The 23194-nt window shown below is 34.9% G+C and overlaps 1 protein-coding gene and 1 long non-coding RNA gene across 3 annotated transcripts; both read left to right on the top strand.

The window, feature by feature from the left end:
- Positions 1-1150: 1150 nt before the first annotated feature.
- On the top strand, positions 1151-11383 carry LOC113682518 (uncharacterized). Of its 2 annotated transcripts, XM_089181151.1 has the most exons (10): positions 1151-1839; positions 2254-2512; positions 3237-4468; positions 4792-4929; positions 5205-5338; positions 6113-6275; positions 6827-8218; positions 8941-9012; positions 9719-9800; positions 11215-11383. In XM_089181151.1, the coding sequence occupies exons 1-7, from the start codon at positions 1674-1676 to the stop codon at positions 7042-7044; spliced, it is 2310 nt and encodes a 769-aa protein (XP_089037277.1). In that variant the 5' UTR covers positions 1151-1673; the 3' UTR covers positions 7045-8218; positions 8941-9012; positions 9719-9800; positions 11215-11383. The 2 variants fall into 2 exon arrangements, with proteins under 2 accessions (XP_089037277.1, XP_089037278.1); XM_089181152.1 differs by lacking the exons at positions 9719-9800; positions 11215-11383 and adding an exon at positions 9469-9502.
- A 1200-nt stretch (positions 11384-12583) lies between these two features.
- LOC149041389 (uncharacterized) lies at positions 12584-21772 on the top strand. Its single transcript, XR_016179423.1, has 5 exons — positions 12584-12779; positions 13704-13784; positions 14490-14584; positions 14758-14850; positions 21105-21772. It is a non-coding gene; the product is annotated as an uncharacterized LOC149041389 (long non-coding RNA).
- Positions 21773-23194: the final 1422 nt, after the last annotated feature.

The raw sequence follows: 23194 nt of genomic DNA, 5'->3' as shown, positions 1-23194 counted from the left end.
CAGGGATGTAATTAATTTTGAGCACAAAATGTAAGTGCCTAATCATTTCAGGTTCTGAGTGTTTTTTTCTTCTTTTGTTTTGTTTTGTTTTTTTTTTTGTTTGTTTGTTGTTCGTTTGTTTTTTTTTTTTAAGCTTTATTTAACATCCTTAAGAAATTAAAGAATTATTTAAGTCACATCTTTTCCGAGCCATAAATTTAAACATTGATTTTTTTTCGTTTACTACTTCTGTGTGGGATTATTTTTGGCTTGAAATAACCAAGAAGGTACCTATCACTAAGTAGTTTTCGATTCGTTGTGTAACGATCAAGCACCAACCAAGTTTATACTTCCAAAAGGAGAAAACTTAAGAAAACTGATCCATAATATATTCGATCAAATGTGACTCTTCGACCTCTGGAAGTGCTCCTCGTTATTTACATAAGCTGAGCCTTTTGTTATGTTGAGACAGATAAGGAAACTCTGACAGCTATATTAAAAAGAACTTTAAAAAGCCGAAAAGTAAACACTGAGTCTAAATTTTTTAATGAAAACTGTCAAAGCAAGCTGGGTTTTTTTTTTTTTAATTAATTATTTTTGTGAATTTAACACAGATCAAGATGACGAGTTTAAATCTTAGAAGTATACATTTTTTTTCGGAAAACATCCTATTGAAGATTATCTTATCACATCATCGTTATTATCTTTGGAGGAACAATTAAGTCTCTGATCTTTCAATTTTCCCCCTTTTAGTTGACAGTATGTTTTACTATCAGTAAGTGGTGTGGAAAAGGCAGGTCTTTTAAGGTTTAACGGGGGCCATATATTAATGCAATTCCTAAATTAACAATTTTTCCAAAACAATCAGATTCGTGTCAGGATGAGCAATCGATCTCCTTTATGGATTTTGACTAACGCTCGCTACTTTATTTGCTTACATCATGAAGAGCTTTTTACGAATGCATCTCGAAACCGTTATAGCACAGGTCAAAAGATGAAATATTGATTTTTTTTTAATTTTGAAAATTAAAATAGCATTTGTACAGCATTTTTGTTTTTTTAAAAATAATTAAGCAATTGTGAAAAGGGGGTTTCTCTACGTCTTTGCATTTGGTTGATTGTCAAAAGGTTTTAGCCGATAAATTTTAAAGCTTAGTTAATTAACAAGCTGTTCAGCTGCTTTTTACAGGAATAAAAGTTCTTTTCATATTTGCTCTTTAGGTGTCAAAGCTCTGAACTGTATTTGCATTCTTAAAACTTGAAGTTTTTCTTGTGACAAATCGATCACGTTTACATAGGGCGGCACGGTAGAAAAAAAATCTTGTCCTTCGGTAAAATTTGCGGATCGTGTTCAAAATATTCGTCGCTCTTAAAATGTGACTCTTTATTAGACTTTTTACACTTTCACATAAAGAAAAGGATATGGAATCACTTGGCCGGAAAAAGGTCATCGATAAAGAGAGAAAACCGGACAGCAGTGAGACATGAGATAATTGTTGACTTTATTAGCAACGAATCCGACACGTTTCATTTCAAAGCGGTTTTTTTTTTTCCATTAAGTCCTTCGTAACGAACTATCACTCTTAATCACAAACATTCGCAAAAAAGGGGGAGGCGAGATGTGACACAAACATAAGAATTTCATTCATGGTCTATGTAAGATTCTGCTTGGTTCATTGACTTTAAATGACCCTATGATCATGCATTCGAGAGTCTCTGGTCGAATATCGATTTTTATTATTGCCGCTGCGCTATCGAGTCTTTTCTTGCCAGGAGTGGCCCAGGAAAATGATGAACATAACACCGAATCTAGAGCAACAGATGTGAAAAACAACTCCAGGGAATCTCCAAAGCCAGTTGGTATGTTCAATGCGTTTGTTCATTATTTTGTTTATGAGTAACTCAATCGACAGGCTGAAAGAAGCAATGACCATTAAGGCTTCGACAAATTAATTTAGTTTTCCTTAATTGGATTTAGAAGACCAAGATTCTTTTTTTTGAAGCTCTCAGAATGAAAGCAAAAGCTTGAAAAATGGGAGCAATTTATTGACAGGTATGAATGTGCGCATAAATTTTTTGGGATTTTTTATTATCACCTATTTCTTTATCTTTTCATTTTTCCTTAGCAAAATCCCAAACTAAGAATAAAGATATCAGATGTAACATTCTCGTTTTCTTCTCTAGATAAATAAATACTATCTTCGAAGGAGTTACTGACACTGTAAGAGTAAGTGCGGCCAGTTACTGTGTGGATTTTTTTCCTCTCTGATTCAGATTCAGGCGAAGATGACTTTGTTGTGAAGTTTAAGGGTGAAGTTATCAGTTTGAGAAATATTTCCAAACTTCTCCATCAGCAAAACATCACTCTACCAAACGAAAAGGAGTTTTTCAGAGTAATACTTCAACAGAAGAATTCCACAGCACAGTCATGTAGAGGCAGATGTTATATTGGAGAAAGACAACAGCGTAAGAAATGTTATTGTGATAAGGTTTGCGAAACATTTGGGGACTGTTGCTTTGATTTTTACTCGAGGTAAGACTCACTGAATTGAATTCATAATTTGTTTGTAGCGCGATTAAGATATGAAAATTCTTAGAATGAAGAGATTAACTTTTAGCCTTGTTAGATGCTTGAAGCAAAGTTACAATAGTGCTACAGGAAAAGTATTCCGTTAGGTCGTTATCATGCTCTCGTTCTTGGTACCCCTGTGGAAGCAAACTGTGCGAGCAAGCAAAGGAACAAATACAAATCAAAAAAGGGTATGGGCTCTCTATCAAATAAAGGAGTTAATAAAACTGGCGAGCCAAATTATATGAAATTAATGAAACCATAAGCTTCGTAAACACACAACTGACGAAAAATACTTTCCTATTATAGGGAGAAAATCCACGTAGAAAAATTAATTAGGATGTGTATGAACATGAGTAATGAATGACAGATCATGAAAATGAATGATGAAAAGTGAAACAGGGCATGCGCAGGATCGCAAATGCGCTTACCAACCGAAATTTGATTTAAATTCAATATAAAATTGCCAGGTTAAAAGGAGAGTTGACACCAATTTTTTTCCTCAAAACTCCAACAGGCAGCGATGAGTCGGTCATTGCGTAACCGAATTCTCGACTTAAAAAGAACAATTTATAGCGCAGTTTAAATTGTGATCTTAATAGAAACTAGCTATCCCATAAGGCGTGAGTGCACAATGATTCCTTTTTAGTTTTTTTCAAAAACCTAAAAACTACACTTTTTTCTGTAGGTATCATAAAATTTCAAGTTCTTTCTTTCCGAAGAATATAGAGTGTGGGAAAGTTGGCAGTTCATCTTGGTCATCTGGAATAGTCATGAGATCTACATGTGATTCACGTGTCAGTGCGAGTACAAAAGACTGTCATCGTATCCAAAGGTTGAATTTCACGCCATATAAAGAACTACCAGTGTATAGCTGGAAACACAATCTAACTTACAGAAGCATTGCCTGTGCGAGGTGTAACAAAGAAAAAAACACGTCGTTTTGGAGTCTCGACATCTCATGTAAATTTACCTCCGGAAAAGGACCTGATCCAAACATCACCATTATTAAGAAGTTTCTAAAGGAACACAGCGACTGCTCATGGAAATATTCACCAATGCAAGCCATTGAAAAGTACCAACAGTTTTGTGTCATTCATGATTCATCATGTTCTTCTAAAGAGCTGAGAATGCCATCTGCAGTCAGACAATTGTGTGCGCTGTACGCCATGACTTTTACAGTTGAGGATGGACAGGGACGGCGCGAGTATAGAAATCCCCATTGTGCATTTTGTAATCCCGAGGGAAGACTGAACACCGCTGAAAAACCAATACCTCCGATAGTGCCTCCATTGAACATCCTTCTAGACGTAAGCAAAAATATAGAGGAACCCGCTGCACCAAAACCTGTTCATCCAACAAACCCAGCTGAGACTCGAACAGTGAGCCCTGATATTTCACTACAGGTTCTTAACTGCAGCTCAAAATTGGATAATTGTACAGTTATCTTTAGAAATAAAACATGTCGGGTTTTCTATCCTGTGAAAAACCAATCAAATCAAACGATATATCCTTGGAACAAAAGTTTCACGATGGTGACGAATCAATCTTCATACGACGAAACTAATTTTCATATTTTGTGTCCAGATCATCCGACCAGAAAGAATGAATGGTACAGCGAAAGTTCAGCTCTTTTCCTCATCACATTTACTGGCATGCTTTTTTCCATATTCTCGCTCTGTTTGCTACTCATAGTCTACGTATCCTTCAAGGACCTTAAAAACCTTCCCGGACGATGTGTCATCAGTCTCTCTGCCGCGTTGCTGTTATATCAAATAATATTTCTCAGTGCTAAAAAATCAACAGAGGTTGATGTTCTTTGCAAAGCAGTCGCCATTTTACTCCACTTTTTTATTCTTTCTACATTTGCATGGATGAGTATTATGGCCTTTGATGCGGCAAATACGTTTTCCATCAAAGGTAGGTGACCGCAAAACAATACCGTCAGCGTGTTTCCATGAAAACTGCAAAAACAATGATAATAACTCACGCTTATCTTATCAATAAAGTACTCAACGTTACTGACAATTGACCTTTTCATGACAGACCTGAAATAGACCGTAGACTGCAACTTACTCGCGGCCTCAAACCACATATGACGTGCAGTCTTTTATTGTTAATAAAGGCAAAACCAAATACGCTCCACGGTTTTATGCTAATGGCGAATTTTTCATTTATGGAATCAATGATTTCATAATGATAGCCAGCAGTAATTATGCTTTATCTATATTTTTATCACACAGTGACTGCCAGGAGAAGACAACCATCAGACACAAGAAAAATCTTCATCAAATATTGCATAGTGGGATGGGGACTTCCTGCAGTAATCGTTGGTTTATGTTCTGTGCTGGACCACACCGGAACCTTCCATATCGGATACGGTTTGTAGGAAGGCGCAATCAAATTGATATGTTTTGAAATGGCGAGTTTAAAAATCTATTCTTACTATCCTAGTTGACCTCGCACAGTCAATAATAATCATAACCATGATCTCTTTTAAAACTATTAAAAGAGCTACACAAAATTCTACTGGAAATATCAAAAGAAATACTGGTTTAAGGACATGACCCTTTGCATTCTGTGTCTACTCATTTCTCAATTTTTTTTTCCAAAGACCCCGCCAGGACTAAATTTTCTCTTTGATTTTTTTTCAAAGGAAATTTGGTTTATTGCTGGATATCCGATTCAAAAGCGTTGACTTTTGCTATGGTTATTCCTGTTAGCGCCACCTTGGTCTTCAATATAGTATGCTTCACCAAAAACATTTATGTCATTCATCACTTGCAGATGGTATGTATACTGTACTGTAAAACTTGGCAGTTCTACTGATAGACACTCTTAACTATGTCGGAAGACATTCGAAGAATGGAACGTAGCTCGTGGCATAGAACACCAAAGCCAGTCATACTGAAAAGGACTATTTTTTTTCCATAATGGCTTCAAATGTACCAAGATATATGGGAAAAGAAAAGTTACCGTTAATACACAGATCGTGATATGAGATCAATTTGGTTTTCTAACTATTTCAGATGCCACGACGCAATTTTAAGCGCGGCGGTGTTCCAGGTTTAGGTCCCGACTGGGATTATTTTATTGTGTTCTTGAGCAAGACGTTTTACTCTCATAATGCCTCTCCTCACCCATAGGTATTCATGATGACCAGCATAATTTCATGGGGAACTGACGAATTTCTGGGTGTAACTCGCGATAAAAAAGGGTAATTTCGCATTATTAACTGAGTTAATAATGTAAACTGGTCACCGAAAAAGAGTTTCAAAGCTGGCCTTTCGAGAGTTAACCCTCCATCATTCTCTCTGACAAAGAGCTAATGCTTCAAATTTCAGCTTTGAAACGGTGGCCAGCTAGCGTTATCAACTCCGTTGATAATACTAAATTACCCTGTTATACTTTTCCACCGACGCAGCACCACAATTTCTTTAGAAACTTACCCCTTCGCAATAAAATAGTTTCCCTTTAAAGCGAAGTGGAACTAGCCTAAATTTATGTCTTAACATGTTGCAAGCTTTTTAAAAGGATTGATATTCAGCCTTTTCCTCTATACAGGCTGCCAATATGGCAGTATCGAACCGCTCTAACACGTCTTTGACCCTCATCTGCATCAAACTGACCACAGTCATGGGTCTGACCTGGATTCTGGAGCTTGCAGCCAACTGGAAGCAAACGAACTTCCTGCACTACCCATCTACTGTGTTAAACAGCTTACAAGGTATTGAAGCTTGACACTCATAGAAGGGCGCGGCTGAAGGCTTAACCCTTTAACACCCCGGATCTGATTGTTCATTCTCCCCTCTACCTGCTACATATTTCCTTGTAAATCAGTTATGAGAACTTGGTGTTAGATCAAGATAATAACTACCTGATCAGTTTGAATATTCTCATTACCTGTTTGCTGGATAATGTGAGAATATTGTGGGGAGAGGTTTCATGTTGATCACTTCTGGGAGTGAAAAGGTTAACGGGGGTTCATTTGACTCTACTCTGTCTAAGGGAAGTGATACTTTATGATGATGAAAAGCTACCTAGTTTTTCCTTCAAAGCCATTACGACATAAGAGTTGGATTCTCCACTTGAAAAATCCTATTCTATATACGTCTCTGAAGTAATGTGAAATGAACAAAATATCAAAAATTAAATTGTTCCATGTGAAAGTTATATTATAGAAAGCTCCTCTATCTTTTAAAAATTCATCATAGCGTCGATGTTGAGTCGTTTCGATAATTTCTTTGTTTCGATTTCTTTCGCTTTACATCTTTACAGGATTTTTCATCACGTTGTGTTTTGTTACCACTAAAAAAGTCCGAGGTCTGCTCAGGGAAAGATTTTCCAAACGAAGAAATGAAGTAGTTGAAGGGCAGGCAAGTTCCTCTCGTGACCATCGTGCAGGATTTACTAACGTTGAAAGAGCTTCAGGTTCATCCCCTGTTACCTCGCGACGAGCGATGCAAAACTTTGCTTACGGTGTCTCTTGTGTCTGAATCCATCCATTTTCTTTTACATCTGAAAGAAATTCGTTAGCGCTAGTCGAAGAAAGCAAGACTATTTTAGTTTTAGGCAAATGAAGGTATTACGATCTTTTGGATTTGATGACAATAGAGATCAAAGACCTTGCAAGGAACGGATGCTTTGTGGAGCAAAGGAACAGAGGAACAGTTTGAGCAGACTTTTCGTAGCTACTGGTATTTGATGAGCAAACAACAGGATGAGTTTATGATGACAATGGAATTGAAATAGTGACCTGCGTATTAAAACGATGGAATAACAATTATTTACCGGAGTAATTGTTTTACATGTGAGTCTTTAAGTATAAAATAGAAACAATGATCCTGAAATTCCTCACTAACCCGTCCTCAAAAAACAAGTTTCTTGTAACAAGGTTACTTAATATTACTTTTCACATTTTTTCTATCAGGGGTGTTTTCTCAATAAACTGGTTCATTTTGAAGTAAACATTGGACGAAAAATTTGGAATTGAGTTAATCCCTGCGCTGTATTGGATAAACCTTTAATATGGCGTCTTTTCAACACAGTTTCCACGTGATAAAATTGATTCACCAAGACGTTTACCATACCTTCGAGTCAGCTAAAGACACAAATCTACATGGCTACAGTCTCTTCTTCGCAAAGCTGAAAAGTCCCCGTCTTTTAGGTGTAGAGATTTTGTAACACGATACTTCGGATTAGGGATTAAAGGTGTAAAAATGAGTGGGACTTAAGATCACATGCCATGAAACCATGAATCTTTTTAGCTTTGTTGCAAAATAAATTTTGAGTTTCATTTCCTCTTTCGCTTCTCCTCCCTGCCTGCGTTAAGAAGAACATTCTAAAATACGTTTTCTTCATAGAAACGGCATTTCAGTTTCATTTTCCTGCTCAATTTTTCCTTAGTGGGAGTGAAAATTGACTGACAGTCCTGCTGGCTAACCGCGTGAATCCGCGCAAATCTGCGTGTATTACGCAGTAGTGTTGGACGAAAACACTGGGAACAAGCTAGAGATAAATTCATAAAACATGGCGGCGTAAATATCGGACGATGAGTTAACTGCCTTTTTTTACACCAAAAGTGGCCCACAAACGGCTCTTTAGGTATAACTTGTATTTCTTTGATGTAAAAAATTATGCCGCATTTGATAGTCACATCAACTGCTAGAGGTAAGCAATACTTTGAAAAAAATTATTCCACGAACATTCTTCCGCAGTGGTATATGGTTTCTATTATTTTAAATTGCAATGTAAACTAATAATATGACAACAGTATACGGATATTTTAAGAGAACACTTCGTCTTAAGCAATATTTGAATGCGTCATCACCATCTTGATTTAGTTTGAGTGAGGCCTTTCCCTTTTTTTCATTTTTGTCCACAAATTCCTGCTTGTCTGATGACGAAACTCCTTTCCAGCCATTTATAAATGCTAAAGAGTACTTTGATTTGAAACAGGGCATTGCTTTTGCATAGCTAAGGTACCTCACCAACTAACTTTTGACCTACAGTGTGCATGTAGATCGGAAGTAACTCACACTGGAGATAGGCTAGCAGATTACCTCAATCAATTATTTTATCCTCCAATCAGAGAAGGTACCAAATTCTGCTTCATATGGAGGATTTGAAAATGATGTTAATTGTTTGCATGGTTTCAACTGTACATTATAATTATGTTGGTTGAGGGTATTCTTAATTCCTTATAAATCATAGAATTCTCTAGGTACTATGCAGTTTTCTCAGGCTTAATTTTGATCACCTAATTTTCAATCAGTTGTCGAGACTGCTTTGCTGTTACTATGTACAATTTTCCTGCTACTGCAATTATTAACAAGGGAAACCCTGTTTTAAAAAGGGTTTTGCACCTCTCCTATTTGCCATTTCTTTTTTAGGTATTATATGGGCTGGTTTGGCCCAGATCAGATTGGCTTGGCGTGGATCAGTTGAATCATAATGGCTATAGAGTTTGTACCGACAAATAAATTGTTACTGTCTAGCTATTTCTAATATTCTATGACAAGCTGTGTTTGCAGCTATAATTACCAGTCAAAATTGCTGTCCTTTAATTGACTGAGTTTATTATTTTTGTAGCACAAATTTTACCTGTTTAATTTTCTCCTTAGCATTTTACTTTCTGGCACACGCCAACCCCTTTGCAATATGCAAAGTTTTCTTTCTCATGCATTATCAAACTTATGGCATGATACCATTATCTTGTTGCTCAGTCCAGTGTCAGTGTTATCTGCTATAAGGTTTAACTTTGGAAAAGAATGGAGTGATTTTTATGTCATGGTCCACAAACAAGAAATTGTTACTTTGTCAAACAGTTACTGTAAATTCACAAATGAACATGGTATCTCACAGTATTTACTCTCTGGGACCAATAACTACTGTTCTTTATTGTTATTCATACTAAATAGGTTCCACATTGAGAAGGATTTTTTGTAAAAAAAAGTAATTCTGCTCAGATACACAAACTGTCTGTATTAAAGATTTCTTAGTGAGGGGAGGTTCAACCATGTGCACATGTATAATGCTATTGCATTTGTGAGTAGTATTGTTAATACGTACAACAGTAAGTTTACAAATTTAACTTGTGAGAGGACATCAGCCATCACTGGGAACTCATGAAGAAAATCTAACACAAATAAATGTTTTATTTTTTTATAGGTGGTATAAAAAGTACAATATACAGTTAAAGCAAATTAACATCTTGAGCAATTTTTTCTATGATGGAACTTTGTTATTTGAGGTAAGAAAACTGACACTAAGTGCTTTAAAAGGATAAAACATAAAACATATGATTGTAGACTTGTAGCAGATAAAATTTTAAAGGCAGAGTATCAAATTGACTGACTAACTGACTGACCTATCAACTTAATGAAAGGCTTGCTAACTAACTGCCTGACCGACTACTTAAGGGATGGCCCGACTAAGGAACAGATGGACTGGCCATTTGACAGCTAGTAGGCTGACAGGCTGTGTTCACTGTAGGTGACTGATTGCTGGACAGAATGTTAGACTAAATTGCTGACTGACCAATTAACTGACAAACTAATTGATTGATGGCCTGACTTAGTGTTGGACCGACAACTGGTGGGCTTACAAATGATTAACAGCCAATCTTGATGATGTGCTGACTTTGTGACTGACTCATTGGCTGACTTGCTGATAGAATGAGTTACTGATTGACTGGGTAACTGATAAATCAATAAACTGAATGTTTAATTATATGTGTTATTAATCATACTGTAAATTGGATTCGTAGGGGTACATGGCCACAGGGTGCCCCTTTTTCCAAAAGTTTTGCTTAATTACAGTGATGCTTAAGTTAGAACAAAGTGTTATATTTTTCACCATGGCCAGATTGTTTGTGGAAGGGGAGGGGGGTGGGGTCACTGCACTCCTTTTTGAGTAACAAGCATGTAAAGTTAAGGGTAATGCTATGGAAATCAATCACAAAAATGCTGAGAAATTTCTGAATAATTTTAGGTACCGTGTTCAAGGGAACACTCAAAAAGTGCAGATAGTATATTTCATCAAATATATTTGTGTTTAAAAATAATGAAACCATGTTAAGCCACCTTAGGCATGAAATAAAAATCAAATGAATATAAAAATACCGTAAAATATAATGAGCTTTGCTGGGTAATCATTTCTTTTTATTCCACTTATCAAATCCTATAACTCTCAAAAGTGGCTAGCATCTAACATCTCCTTACAATATCACTCCTGTATCACTCGTTAAGTTCATAAGAATAAAGGAAATGATCACCAACTAAAGAAGCTCTTGATTGTTAAACAAATTCTCCTTGTTAGAGCCTTAGGAAATGTATGAAGAAGAGTATGGAGAATATGCATACTGATGTTAGGGTGATAAAGGGTAAGGGGCTGATTTCAAATCTCGTGCTTGTAGATGTACTCGCATCGGAGCATAGACCAATCAGAAGAAATAACTTAAGTACTGCAGTAATTTACAGCAAAAACTGAATTCAAATTTGATAACAGTAGGTCATGTGGGCTGTGAGATTAATATACCGATTGCGAGTACAAAAAAGTAGATGGCCGAAACTTTTCTGTCCCTGTCCCAGCTATCACGGGGCTTCACGACGCTAACTTACATATTAGTTCTTGTGGCAAACATTCCTTTCAATCATTCCTTTTAGGACTGGCTGGCCTCCGTTTCATTCCAAACGAGATGGAAGCTTGGAGAAGAGAAGCTTTTTGCAGACGGGAAAGAAAAAATTAAAAAGATTCGGAAGAAATCGTACGCGATTTGCGATAACTTTTGTCACTTTACCCTTTTAATTATTAAAAGAGTACTTTTGAAATGAACTTGAACACAGTTATTGCTGGGCACATTGAAAAACTATCTGTAAGGAAAATTGGTCCCCAAAAATGAGGAACTGAAGAATGTTCCCCAATAACGCCCCCTGTATGGTTCTATTTCATTGGGTGTCCTGAGGAGCAACAACGTCCAGTAAAACAAAGTGGAAAGTCGCTATTAGCAAATGAAACTGAAAATGGAAACACGTGTAACTGCCTGAGGCGTGGAAAAACGCAAACGATACAGTTGCGTTCGGTTTTAGTCCAGCATTTCATTGGGTGACAGGGTGGCGCCAGCTTTCCAGACAATCTCAGAGTGAGATTATGCAAAACAAATGCAATCTGAGATTATTTTGGACGCTCAGTTACAAACTTTCTTGATGCTTTCCCGTGATTCAAATTGTATCCCACTCTGCCTTCGTAACAAAGCCGTGTTCAACATTTCCAAAACCTCTGTTTCAAAACGAGGGTAAGAGCTGAAAACTCTTTCAACCTCAGCGGTGCCAATTCTTTTTTACTCGGAAGGAAAAATGTCTAGTCTTTCTTTGTTCTCTTCCACTCTAAATATGGATTTCAGATTCCATTCTAAAATCAGAGTGATCGGCTCTCTTTTCTAATCTGGTGTAGGTTACTTTCCAAACACAATTTTCCTTAAAAAATAATTCGGAAAATTTCTCTCTACATTTAACGCTAATGATGGTGTTCCGAAATTCTGTATTATAGGCTAACCATCATATCACATTGAGATACAGCGATGAGAAAACTTTCGACCGCATCGCCTGACGAAGATTACCGTGTAACAATGGCAGTATAAATTTCTCGATCTCAGGTAGTGACTCTGAATTACAAGACAAACGAGTCAAAGTTTTATTTCGTGTATCTGGCTATCCTAGGTGGTAACATGATGGGCCATTTTCGATATATCAAAATTCTAACATGGTTCCGAGGCCGGGGGAAATAGAACAAAATAAATTAAACTTTCATCCCTTGACCTCGATTCGATTTTTTTTGGTTTTATTTCCCCTGGCCTCAGAGCCAAGTTTGAATTTTGATATATCGAAAATGGCTTATTTAACGACAGTGACCGAAGAGTTATTCGATAATTTTCGGACACCTCTCAAAGTCCGTAAACTCATTTGAATTACAAATAATTTCTAGAAGTTAATATTCATATTTTCGATCAGTCTTGCACGTGGAGAGAGCGTAAGAAGTTCAAGATATTTCAGCGTCTTTTCCAGCTTCTACAGGGCTACAAAACACATCACTTCCACCGTGATAATCTCAAATATGGTCCGTTTTGTCGAGTTCTGCGTGAGTTTCTTTCTTCGTTCGAAGTTGCTTAGTAAGGTGGCTCATATTCCACGTCGCAGATTGATGAATGCTATCCGTCTCTAATTATCTTGAGGTACATTACCTAAATATAAATGCATATTTCATAGAAGTACAGAATCTCATCGTTGCCCTCGAAATTAAGCTAAAATTGGAGATTCGGACACAATAAGGAAAAGCATACCATACACTGTACATTATACAGAATAAGACTACTCCCCAACTACAGCCGCCATGACAGTTCTTACTACACCACGTGATTTAATGAGCAACACTGACAATTTTTTGCTTTAAGATTAGTTTATCAATAGTGTAATTATTTATCGCTTTTTCAGTTGATTTCAATACTCATTTTTATTCTACATTCAGTCACTTTTGCTTACGGTACGTCAAATTAAGACTTGCTATGAACGCGCTGTTGCTTTCCTGACACCCAATCACCACCGCAAAGTCCAATGGGCGATCGTGAAAAAGTTTCGAAGTAAATTCTTTCAAAGAAACCAGATGACCTTAGTCCCCATTTTTAAAAATGACGCTGCTAATGGCACAAATTCCTGTTTTATCTCGAATTAAGTAAAATATCAGGTATCTCGCGCGTGCTAACGTTCGAAGTTGGATCGTAAGGCCCAGGTTAAAAGCCCGGCTGGGTCATTGTGTCATGTACTTAGGCGAGAGAACTCAACCTCCAACTAAGAGCATAAATAGTCTAAATAGGTACCAGTGAAGTGTTAGAGAAATCTGTCAAAATACTTCAGGGCGCCCGACCAGACGAAGTATCTTCATACCATAGATACCGGAATATACCATAGTGGCTGTGGGAGTTATAATTAGTTTCGAGTAGAAAGGTAGCTTTTATGATCTCTTGTTTGACTTCTTTTGATTTAGACAGCGATTTTTATTATTCACATTAAACTGAAGTACATCTACTTATTTAAAGAAGGGTACACTCGTATTCGAAATCGATTCAAACTCAAATATTATATTTTGGTTTTCTCCACAGCAAAAGTCAAGCATAGAATGAGAACATCTCAGAAAAAAAAAATTCGAGAAAGGAAATGGAAACTGGTCAACTTCTTATATGGTCAGTATTTCAATTTTTGATAACGAATTGTGCGCTCGTGCGTCTGATCTGCTTTGAACGCTCAACTCTTTCACTCCCAAGATCTCGTTAGTAATTCTCCTTACTGTCCCCCATACAATTCTCATGAAGTTAGTTTGGAGAAATTGGTGTTTGATCAACTAATTTCCGCTTATTGTTATGTTTCTTTATCCTCATCGCTTGTTTGCTTGATATTGCATTGATAATACAAGTAGAAAGTCTCTCTCGGTAACCCATGGGAATTAAAGGTTCAAACCTGGATTTAACGGACTACAATTGAAAACTAGCTGGGTGCAAAAGCAGAAACATTGATCTAATCCATTAGCCTACAGCGCTTTTGGCTTGATGATGATGGCAAAACACTGGTGTCAAAGAAATACGTGATGGCTATCGTGCTTGAAAATCCATCCAACCTTCCTAATGTAGCGACTGATTAGCCTACCAAATATTCCCTTAATTGCGACATGTTTTTAGAGAACACTGATCTTAAAATTGTATGGCTTAACATGTTATGGTCAGGGGTTTAGCTGATAAAAAATTATCTGTTGTATTTTTCCTTCTAATCCGAAAAAAGATGCATCTTTGCGTTTGTTGTTGTTACACTTGTCAGTTCTTTCTTAGATGGCACCTGTTCCTTTAATGGCGTGCGACGTGGTATTAATAAGTACTCTGTTATTGGATTTGCAGACTCGAGAGAAGGGAAAGAAGTTGAGCTGAAAATGAGGATAGTGAACTCGGAATGGGAAACAAAAAAAGAGAGATGAAGGGGAATTCGGTCAAAGGTCCGTTGTTGACTTAGTTGTTTTGCTAGTAGTAATCCACGACAATGAAAATCAAGATTTATAAACAAATTATTCATGTCAGCACCTCAAGAAATGAAAAGAGAACAGTGTGAAGAATATGCATACTGATGTTGGGTGTAAAGGCTAATCAATTCGTCCTATTGGATTTGCAGAGTCAAGAGAGGAGGATGAAGACAGGGATTGAAAGAGGAATGGATAAATGGGATGGGAAATGAACTCAGAGATGAAGGAGAACTCTGCTAATTGTAAGTTGTTTGAATTATTGTTTTGCTAATAATTCAAAGCAATTTATTACAATAGGAATTTAAGAAAGCTGCTAAAATACTCATTTTTCTGATGATTCCACCGCTTTTTCTTATATTTTCTTTTCTTGTCTCATAAATTTTCGAGATTGTTGCAAAAACCCAGAAGTGAAAGAATCAAAACTATTGAAAGTTACGTTTTTCGATATGGGAAAAATTTCCAAGTAAATAACAGTGATAAAAAGAAAATGCTTACTTTTAAGAAAAACACTTTCATAATTTAAAAATTAACCATTACATTTTCCAGTAGAGGATGGAAGGCTTAGTTTAAACAAATTGAGCAGTTAAAAACCACACGCTTCAAACAATACAATCATTTTATTACAACATTTCAGAATATGTGACCCGCTGTCAGCAGATTTGCTGGTCGAGGCAGGCCAACAAACTGCCAAAGATTTCTTAATTATTTAAAAAGGTTTAGGAGATTATGAATCTAAATACTACAAATTAAGGAAATTAAAGAACGACAGATGAATAAATAGATAAATGAATAAGTAGTGTGCAATAAGGTATTTTAAGGTATAAGTGCAATAGAAAAGATGTAATATGATCAATTCCATTTAATGTCACAATTTTTGAGTTTCAAATCATATTTTCAAAATTGAGATAGGAATCTTCATTTTTCCAGCATGTCAAATACAGATTTCTACATTTTTTGTATAATTTTTTTGATAAAGATGTAAATTCATGAGATCTTTCATTCCAAATTTAGCCAGTTAAATTAAACCAGCTAAATCAGTTGAAAGTTCATTTCAATTGAAACAAGTACATGCAACAGACAATGCATGTAATGTAAAGCAATCCACTACAATAAAATTTACAGACACTCCAAAATACTTATTAGTTCAACTATTCAAATTATTTTTAGTAGTTCAGAGTTATTTCTTGAAAAATTTTTAATCTTTTCAAACTCGAGTATTACTCCAAATTGTTACAAAAATAAAAAGGTGGAAGGTCAGAACTACTGTAAGTGAAAACTTTCGAGGAGTGCATTTCAGCGCCAAAATGGTAAAAAAGAAAACCATTTTTACAATTAAAAATTACCCACCAGTGTTCCAGTAGAGAAAGGCTTAGTAAACAATTGAACGATTAAATCCAGTTAAAAGCTTATTTTATGAATGTTCAATCCGGAGGATCTTTTCTTTCATCTAATGTTTCTCAGTAATTTTTGGAGGACCAAATCAATTTTGAAGAACAAGAAGACGTTATTATTACGAAAATATCATTACATATATGTTTATACATTTTATAAAGCATTGCTGAAAGATAGCAGTCTTCCAACTACCATCCTCCAAAAAAAAATAGGCTAAAACATTAGATAGAAATATCTCTGCGAGCAAAAAAACAGCAAAGAAGTGCTATTAACGACTAAATTTTTGGTCGAGCAAGACTATGAACTATCCCCTAGAAATATCGTTTTGCGCTTTTTGGAGGGAATTCTCACTAGATCGATCACCATATATTTTTTCCTCGTATTAGCTGTTTATCAGCAAATATTCTGATATTGACGTTTATAATTTGGACAACAGCATGAAGATTAGCCATTTCACGCCCATGTTGCCAGTAGTAACCTATTGAATTGGAATTTTTTATTGGTTTTCGTAGGAGGCAAGAAGGTTTTTTTCTCAAGAAATCGAACGAACATTGCATGCACATTTAATTAGGGCAAAGGTGTTATTATAATGACAATCAATCGTTCAATCCCAATTTTACTTTTTTGAAGGAGACTTCAGAAAAAGACAGGTTCTGAATTTAAAGAGAAGATGACGTAATTTGCGACTTATTTTGATGAGACTGACATTTTTATCGAAAAAAATAAAAATTACAAATCATAACTTTTTTTCAAAAATGGTGAGAATTTTTTTACAAAGTTTACGTATCAAGGACGTAATTTGAACATCATTTAATTTCCAATTTAAGCGAGGGAACCTTTAAGCGATTTAAGTTATGAATAATCCATCAAAGAACTTTTAAACAGGTTGAAGTATCGGAGGAAAATTTTCACATGAACTTAGTGAAGCGAATTAATTCGCTGCACATCTGATGTTTCAGATGTTTTGCTTGTAAACAAACGTTAATCAGTCCCCTCATTTTCTAAAGTGAGAAAAAGCTTCTGAGGAAATAGCAAATATGTTCCTTTAATTCCCGGCTTCGGCGTTTTTCAGGGGGTGATCTCTTCCAACTTTCGTTTATCTCTGGAGGGCCTGAAATATTCCTGTGTGTACCTCTCCTTGCTCTCTATGTATAAACAGAACAATTAGAAAGAGTGAGATTGTCAAATGTTGCCTTAAAGGTCTAGGAATGGAATAAAAATGGTTTTCATGGAATGTCTGTCATATGAATACGAGGATATCATTATCAGCTCTTTCAAAAGCAGGTCTCACCATAGAGATGGCACTTTTGGCACTTTTGACACTTTTGCCGTTCCGAGAAAAACAGAAAAGTGTTGTCATTGTACAGCGGAATCAATCATCAGAGTTTCACAGTACTAGTTTCAGCTAGTTTGTGAATCTTGTCCAGTAGAAACAATTCGGCTAGTTTGACCATTTTAACCATTTCAACCAATTTAGCTAGATTGTGCATTTTGTTCAGTTGTGCATGTCGGCTAGTTTGACCACTTTAACCAGTTGAACCAATTCAGCTAAATTGAGCATTTGTCCAGTTAAAGCAATTCAGTTAGTTTGACAATTTTAACGCTACGGTTTTTTTAACAAAGAAAAACAGGTTTAAAACGTAGAGAAATCATCCTTTAAACTTGGATAGTATCTCTTTTAATTACCAAACACCAAACTGTTGAAGAACAACTTAAATCAAAATCTTTCAAAAAATTTTTTTAAGTCGAAAGATACAATAAAAATACGGTAATATTGCAAAGCAGCAGCCCGTGTCGAGAAAGTACAGCAATATTTTGGAGCTATAAAGAGACACATTTTGCAATTTTTTATTTATTAAGAATACAAATCTTCATTAAATGGTTTCTAGCTTTGCCAAAGGAATTCTCAATAGTGAGATAACAGCGTGGTTGTTTTCGGATTATGCTTTTTTTCCATTGCAACTATCGATCTGATGTTTCAACTCGTGCAGCAATGTCAAGGTTAACATCTTTCGCATTGAAGATGCCCGGGATTGCTCTATTGCTAAACAGATCCTTGACTCTTTTTGCAAGATTTTTTTCTTAGTGAAAGAGCTTCTTTTGAAAAAACAAAGACAGCCTCTAACACAAAAAGAGCATTTCTAGACATGGATAAGATAATACTTGCTATTTTAAATCCTCGATGTTTCACCAGTTGTAACTAAAAACCGTTCCTGGACAAATCATAGCAAATTCTTTTGAATTAAAACACAACTGCTTGAGTAGAACATCAAATACTTTATTGTTTCAAATCCGACAAACTGTGATGGGAAAGTAAAGTCTATCGAGTCAGAGAATTTCTTTTCAATAATAGAGATAACTTGTTCAAGGGCATATATATATATATATGAGATATTAATGTTGTTATCCTTTGCTAGCTTCTGAATCAAATTATTTATCCATGATCAGAGAAATTTTGAAATGAACGATACCTTTCGGAGAATATCATATAAGCGCACTGAACGAAACGAAGGTGATTTTTGAATGTTTTACATCTTACGGGATTTATTTGCAAACAAAATCAATAGCGTTCTCATTTTTTTTTCAAAAGCCAAAAAACGTTAATTGGTTTTTACCTTCATTCTAAGTTCCCAAAAAAGTTAATTTTTTTTCAAACACTATAAATTCAGAAAAAGCAAAAATATTACTGAAATTTACCTTTAAAAGTCTGCCATATTAAGATAGACCGACAAAAGAGTTGACGAGCTAGATCGTGACCTCTTATTGTAGAATAATGCAGACTAAGGTAGTCACCTTTTTAGTGTTACGGATATCTATATCTTTGCAAACGTTTCGAAGCGAGGTCTTTCTACAGAACTCTACAGAACATGTTTCTTTTTCTCATTTAGCTATGCACTGACACAAATTAAACGGCAAATTTCAATGTTAAAAATTGTGCTGCAAAGTCAAGGCTCTCCTCTTTTAATTTAGGTTGCCTCTTGCATTGTGTCAAAAAATCAGACTTTCTCCAGTGAAAGTGGATTTTTTTTCTTTAAAATTGAAAAAGGATAAAAAATAAAACAAACACAAAAAGTAGTTTTTAACTGAAGATTACTGCTGAAAAAATTTTAAAATGTCTTTTCGAGTGAGAAATATGATGAAAAAAGTTAAAAAACTATAATTCGCTATCATTTACAAACGAACGAAAAACTGTATCAACTCAAATAATGTGGATATAAGTTCCTTTTTTAAGGATGAGATTTTTACTCCAAGGTAGCTACCGCTATAGGCAATGAATTCACCATCAACGAATTTTTATGTGAGACCACTGAAAATGTTTCACTTAGTTTCCGAAGAAAGTTTGGATATTTTGAGGTTGATTCAGATTTATCTGCAAACGACATGAATCTCCGCGATTATTTTTCGGGAAATTAAAAAATTAGGCATTTCTGAGGGCTCGACTTAATCAACCATTCTCTCTCTGGAAAGGTTTCAAGTACTTCCCACATATATCCTATATCCTATAGAAAACAAGAGAATTAAGGAACCATGCTTGGAGCAGTAAATACTAATATTCTTCCAATCGAAAAATTATCCTTTAGTTAGAGTTGTGTGCGTCTTGGAAAAGTGCATTGAAGTTGTCAAAGAGCTCTTCTAAAACAGCTTAAAATACTGTTCTTTTCGTAATGTCAATCAGCACACAAAGATTACATTGATATTTCGACGTCTGTAGTAGCAAAATGCAAATTATCTTCCTGATTGTTTGATAAATTTTGTCAGAAACTATATGGTGAGAGGATAATGAAAAAATTCTAAACTGAATAGGAAAGGGTTTGGTTTTCTTTAGAACAGAAATGTCTTCATCTGTGAAAATTGATTTTTCAATCAACAGATAAATGACAGGAACTCAAAAGAAATTTGGAAAACATATTTAACATCTTAATAATACAAAAGTTCATGAAAGCTACATAAAGGAACAACGGAAACTGAAAAAAAAGCTGAAAATTTTTTTTCAACAAATAAGAATTTCAATAATTTAAGCCTTTACATGGAAGTCTTTCTAGAAAGATTTTGATGTGTTCCTTTGGTGCTCTAGCTATCTATCAGCCCATCTGTCTATTAAAATGTGCACTTTAGAAATATTTACCTTTCTTAACTTTATTTTTCTTCAAAAAAGACAAAAATGCTTCATTAAAAAACTTAGAATTTTTGCTGAACGGAGGTAAAATTTTCGTAAATAAAAAAATTACTTTAGAATAAAAATTTCAGTTTTTCTTTACAGTTATAAAACAAGCATCTAAAAGTCATTGGACCTCTTTAATTCCAAACAAACTACTTTAAAAATAAGTTTGAGATTGTTTTATCGACAGTATCTAATTTCTTAAAGTTAAGTTAAAACCTTAACAGCAGACAAAGTTAAAAAAAGGTATTTATTATCAGAGAAATTTTAAACAAATAAAACGTCATCAAGAAAAAGTTGTGAATGCCTTTGAAAGAAGAATTGCTCCGCATGTCGGATGTTTGAGGATGATTATTTTTACATTTCAATATTTTTTTCCGAAAGACATTTTTCTTTTACTATGTTTCCTTTTGCTTTTGATTCGCCTCTGTGTTCATGTGGCAATGCCTGGCTCGTTCAACGACCATATTCTTTCATCCTTTTGTAACTTTAAGTTGTAACAATTCCGAGCAGCTTTAATCTTAAAATGAGTAAAAATTCATCTAATCATAGGAGCTTTGAGAATTTTTTTTCTGAAAAAAAAAAAATTCAGATGATAATTCTCGGAGCTCTTAAATGCGAAATAATTTTTGCTCTTTTAAAGATTAAAAGGAAAAGGAAAATCGACCAACGGGGCCTTGACCCCTTGGAGTTGCTTCAACAATTTAAATTAAACGACGGCGGGGATACGGCCGTCGTTTAATTTGAATTGTTAAACGTGCACTACCGCTAGACCACAGAGGCTTTTGGTAAGATTACCCTGTAAAATTACACTAGAACTAGGTTGGCTCCCATTGTTCATAGAAACAATGGCTGTGAATTTTGTTTTATTCTAATTGTTTTCCTTCTTACTGGGACATGTTGCTGTATTATGTTCACCTTCAATTCTTGTTTACTTTTTTGCAGGTTGCTTGAATTTTATTATTGAAGAAAGAAAGTAGAGAAAGTATGTAAGGCTCTGTCTTAACAAGAACTGTCAAGTAAAGTAGGAAATTTAAAGTGTCATCTCACTACACTGAGTCATAAAAAGTTTGTCGAAGTCGAACTATGCGTAAGTGAGTCTATAAAATTCATTATGATTCAAGTGGAGTTAGCAAAAACATCTAAGAAAATTTGCTTGTTCTAAAGGCGCGAGTGGAAATTTATTCGCAAATCTGTCAGTCTATTAGTAGTGCAAGTGAGAGCACTGAATCTGTCAAAGATTAGAAGGAAAAGTGCTTGTTGAAAGTATTTCAAGGATAAGTCTAGTAATAGCTTTAGTCCATCTGCAGAGGTTTTTTTTTAATTTTTCAAAGCCTATAAATGGTTCAACTGAAAAGTTGCGCAAACATTTGTCGTGTCAAGCCGTAGACGTAGTGATAATAGTATTTTTAAAAATGAATCAGTCCAACAGTAGTAGTACAATTTAGAATCTGACAGTCTAGTAATAGAAATACAAATAAATATCATTTTAGAATTTTGTCAAAGTCTAGAAATAGTTGTTCAAAATAAAGTCGTTTGAGAATCTGACAAAGTCTAGCACTAGTAGTACATATAAAAAGTCATTTCAAAATCTTTTAATAGTTGTACAGTTAATTTAATTAAGTGCAATATAAAAGTTGTTTTAGAAAGTCTAGTAATAGTAGTACAAACAAAAACTCGTTTGAGAATCTGTCAAAGTCTAGTAGTAGCAGTACACATAAAAAGTCTTCTCAAAATATAGTATTAGTAGTACAATTGAAAAGTTCTTTTAAAATCTGAGAAGGTCGAGTAGTAATGCAATAGAAAAGTCGTTTTAGAATCTGACAAAGTCTAGTAAAAGTAGTACAAATAAAAAGACGTTTGTTTGAAAATTTTGACAGTCTAGTAAGAGCAGTACAATTTAAGAGTTCTTTTAGAATCTGACAAAGTCTAGTAATAGTAGTGCAAATAAAAAGTTGTTTTAGAATCTGTCAAAGTCTATTTATAGTAGTACAAATGAATAGTCGGTTTAAAATCTAAGAGTAGTAGTGCAAATAGAAAGTTGTTCTACAGTCGAGTAACAGAAGTGCCAATCAAAAGTCTTTCAACAATTTGTGAAAGTTTCACAGTAGCAGTACAATTAAAAAGTCGTTTTAGAATTTTGTCAAAGTCTAGTAAGAGCAGTACAAAGAAAAAAGTCGTTTGAGAATCTGACAAAGTCTAGTAAGAGCAGTACAAAAAAAAAGTTGTTTTAGAGTTTTGCCAAAGTCGAGTAAGAGCAGAACAAATAAAAATGTCGTTTGAGAATCTGAGAAAGTCAAGTAAGAGCAGTAGTGCAAAGAAAAATTTCGTTTGAGAATCTTACAAAGTCTATTAATAGTAGTGCAGATAAGAAGTCGTTTCAGAATCTGTCAAAAATGCAATTGAAGAGTCGTTTTAGAATGTGTCAAAGTCTAATTATAATAGTACAAATAAATAGTCGCTTTAAAATCTAAGAGTAGTAATGCAAATAGAAAGTTGTTGTACATCAGTCAAGTCGAGTAACAGAAGTGCCAATCAAAAGTCTTTCAAATATTTGTGAAAGTTTAACAGTGGTAGTGCAGATAAAAATTCGTTTTAGAATTTGTAAGTCTTGTCATAGTAGTGCAAATAAAAAGTCGGTTTAAAGTCTAATAACAGTAGCGCAGTTAAAAAGTCGTTTTATTATCTGTCAAAGTCTAAAAGTAGTAGTACAAATGAAGAATCGTGTCGTAATCTTTCAAAGTCTCTCAATAGAAGTGCAATCGAACATTCGCTACAAAATCTAACAGTAGAAGTGCAAATAGAAAGTTGCTCTGCATCAGTCAAAGTCTAGTAATAGAAGTGCAAATCAAAAGTCGTTCAAAAATTTGTTTAAGTCTAGCAGTAGTAGTGCGAGAGAAAAGCATGTCAAAATTTAGAGGTAAAAGTGCAAGTGAAAAGTCGTTCCGTAATCTGTCAGTTTCATTTTACTTAATTTAATCTAATGAAGGGAATTATTGTGTAGCTGCAGTGTTAGTAAGAGGACACCAAAGGCA

The sequence above is a fragment of the Pocillopora damicornis genome, chromosome 8 (genome assembly GCF_964200805.1).
Source record: "Pocillopora damicornis chromosome 8, jaPocDami1.2, whole genome shotgun sequence".
NCBI classification, from domain to species: Eukaryota; Metazoa; Cnidaria; class Anthozoa; order Scleractinia; family Pocilloporidae; genus Pocillopora; species Pocillopora damicornis.
The sequence above is the reverse complement of the archived record's forward strand: the minus strand, read 5'-3'. Positions and strand labels throughout refer to the sequence as shown.

Coding starts and splice junctions, on each gene's coding strand:
- LOC113682518 (XM_089181151.1), top strand. CDS start 1,674: ATGATCATGCATTCGAGAGTCTCTGGTCGAATATCGATTTTTATTATT. Junction 1,840..2,253: donor GGAATCTCCAAAGCCAGTTG/GTATGTTCAATG, acceptor TCTCTGATTCAG/ATTCAGGCGAAGATGACTTT. Junction 4,930..5,204: donor AACCTTCCATATCGGATACG/GTTTGTAGGAAG, acceptor TTTTTTTCAAAG/GAAATTTGGTTTATTGCTGG.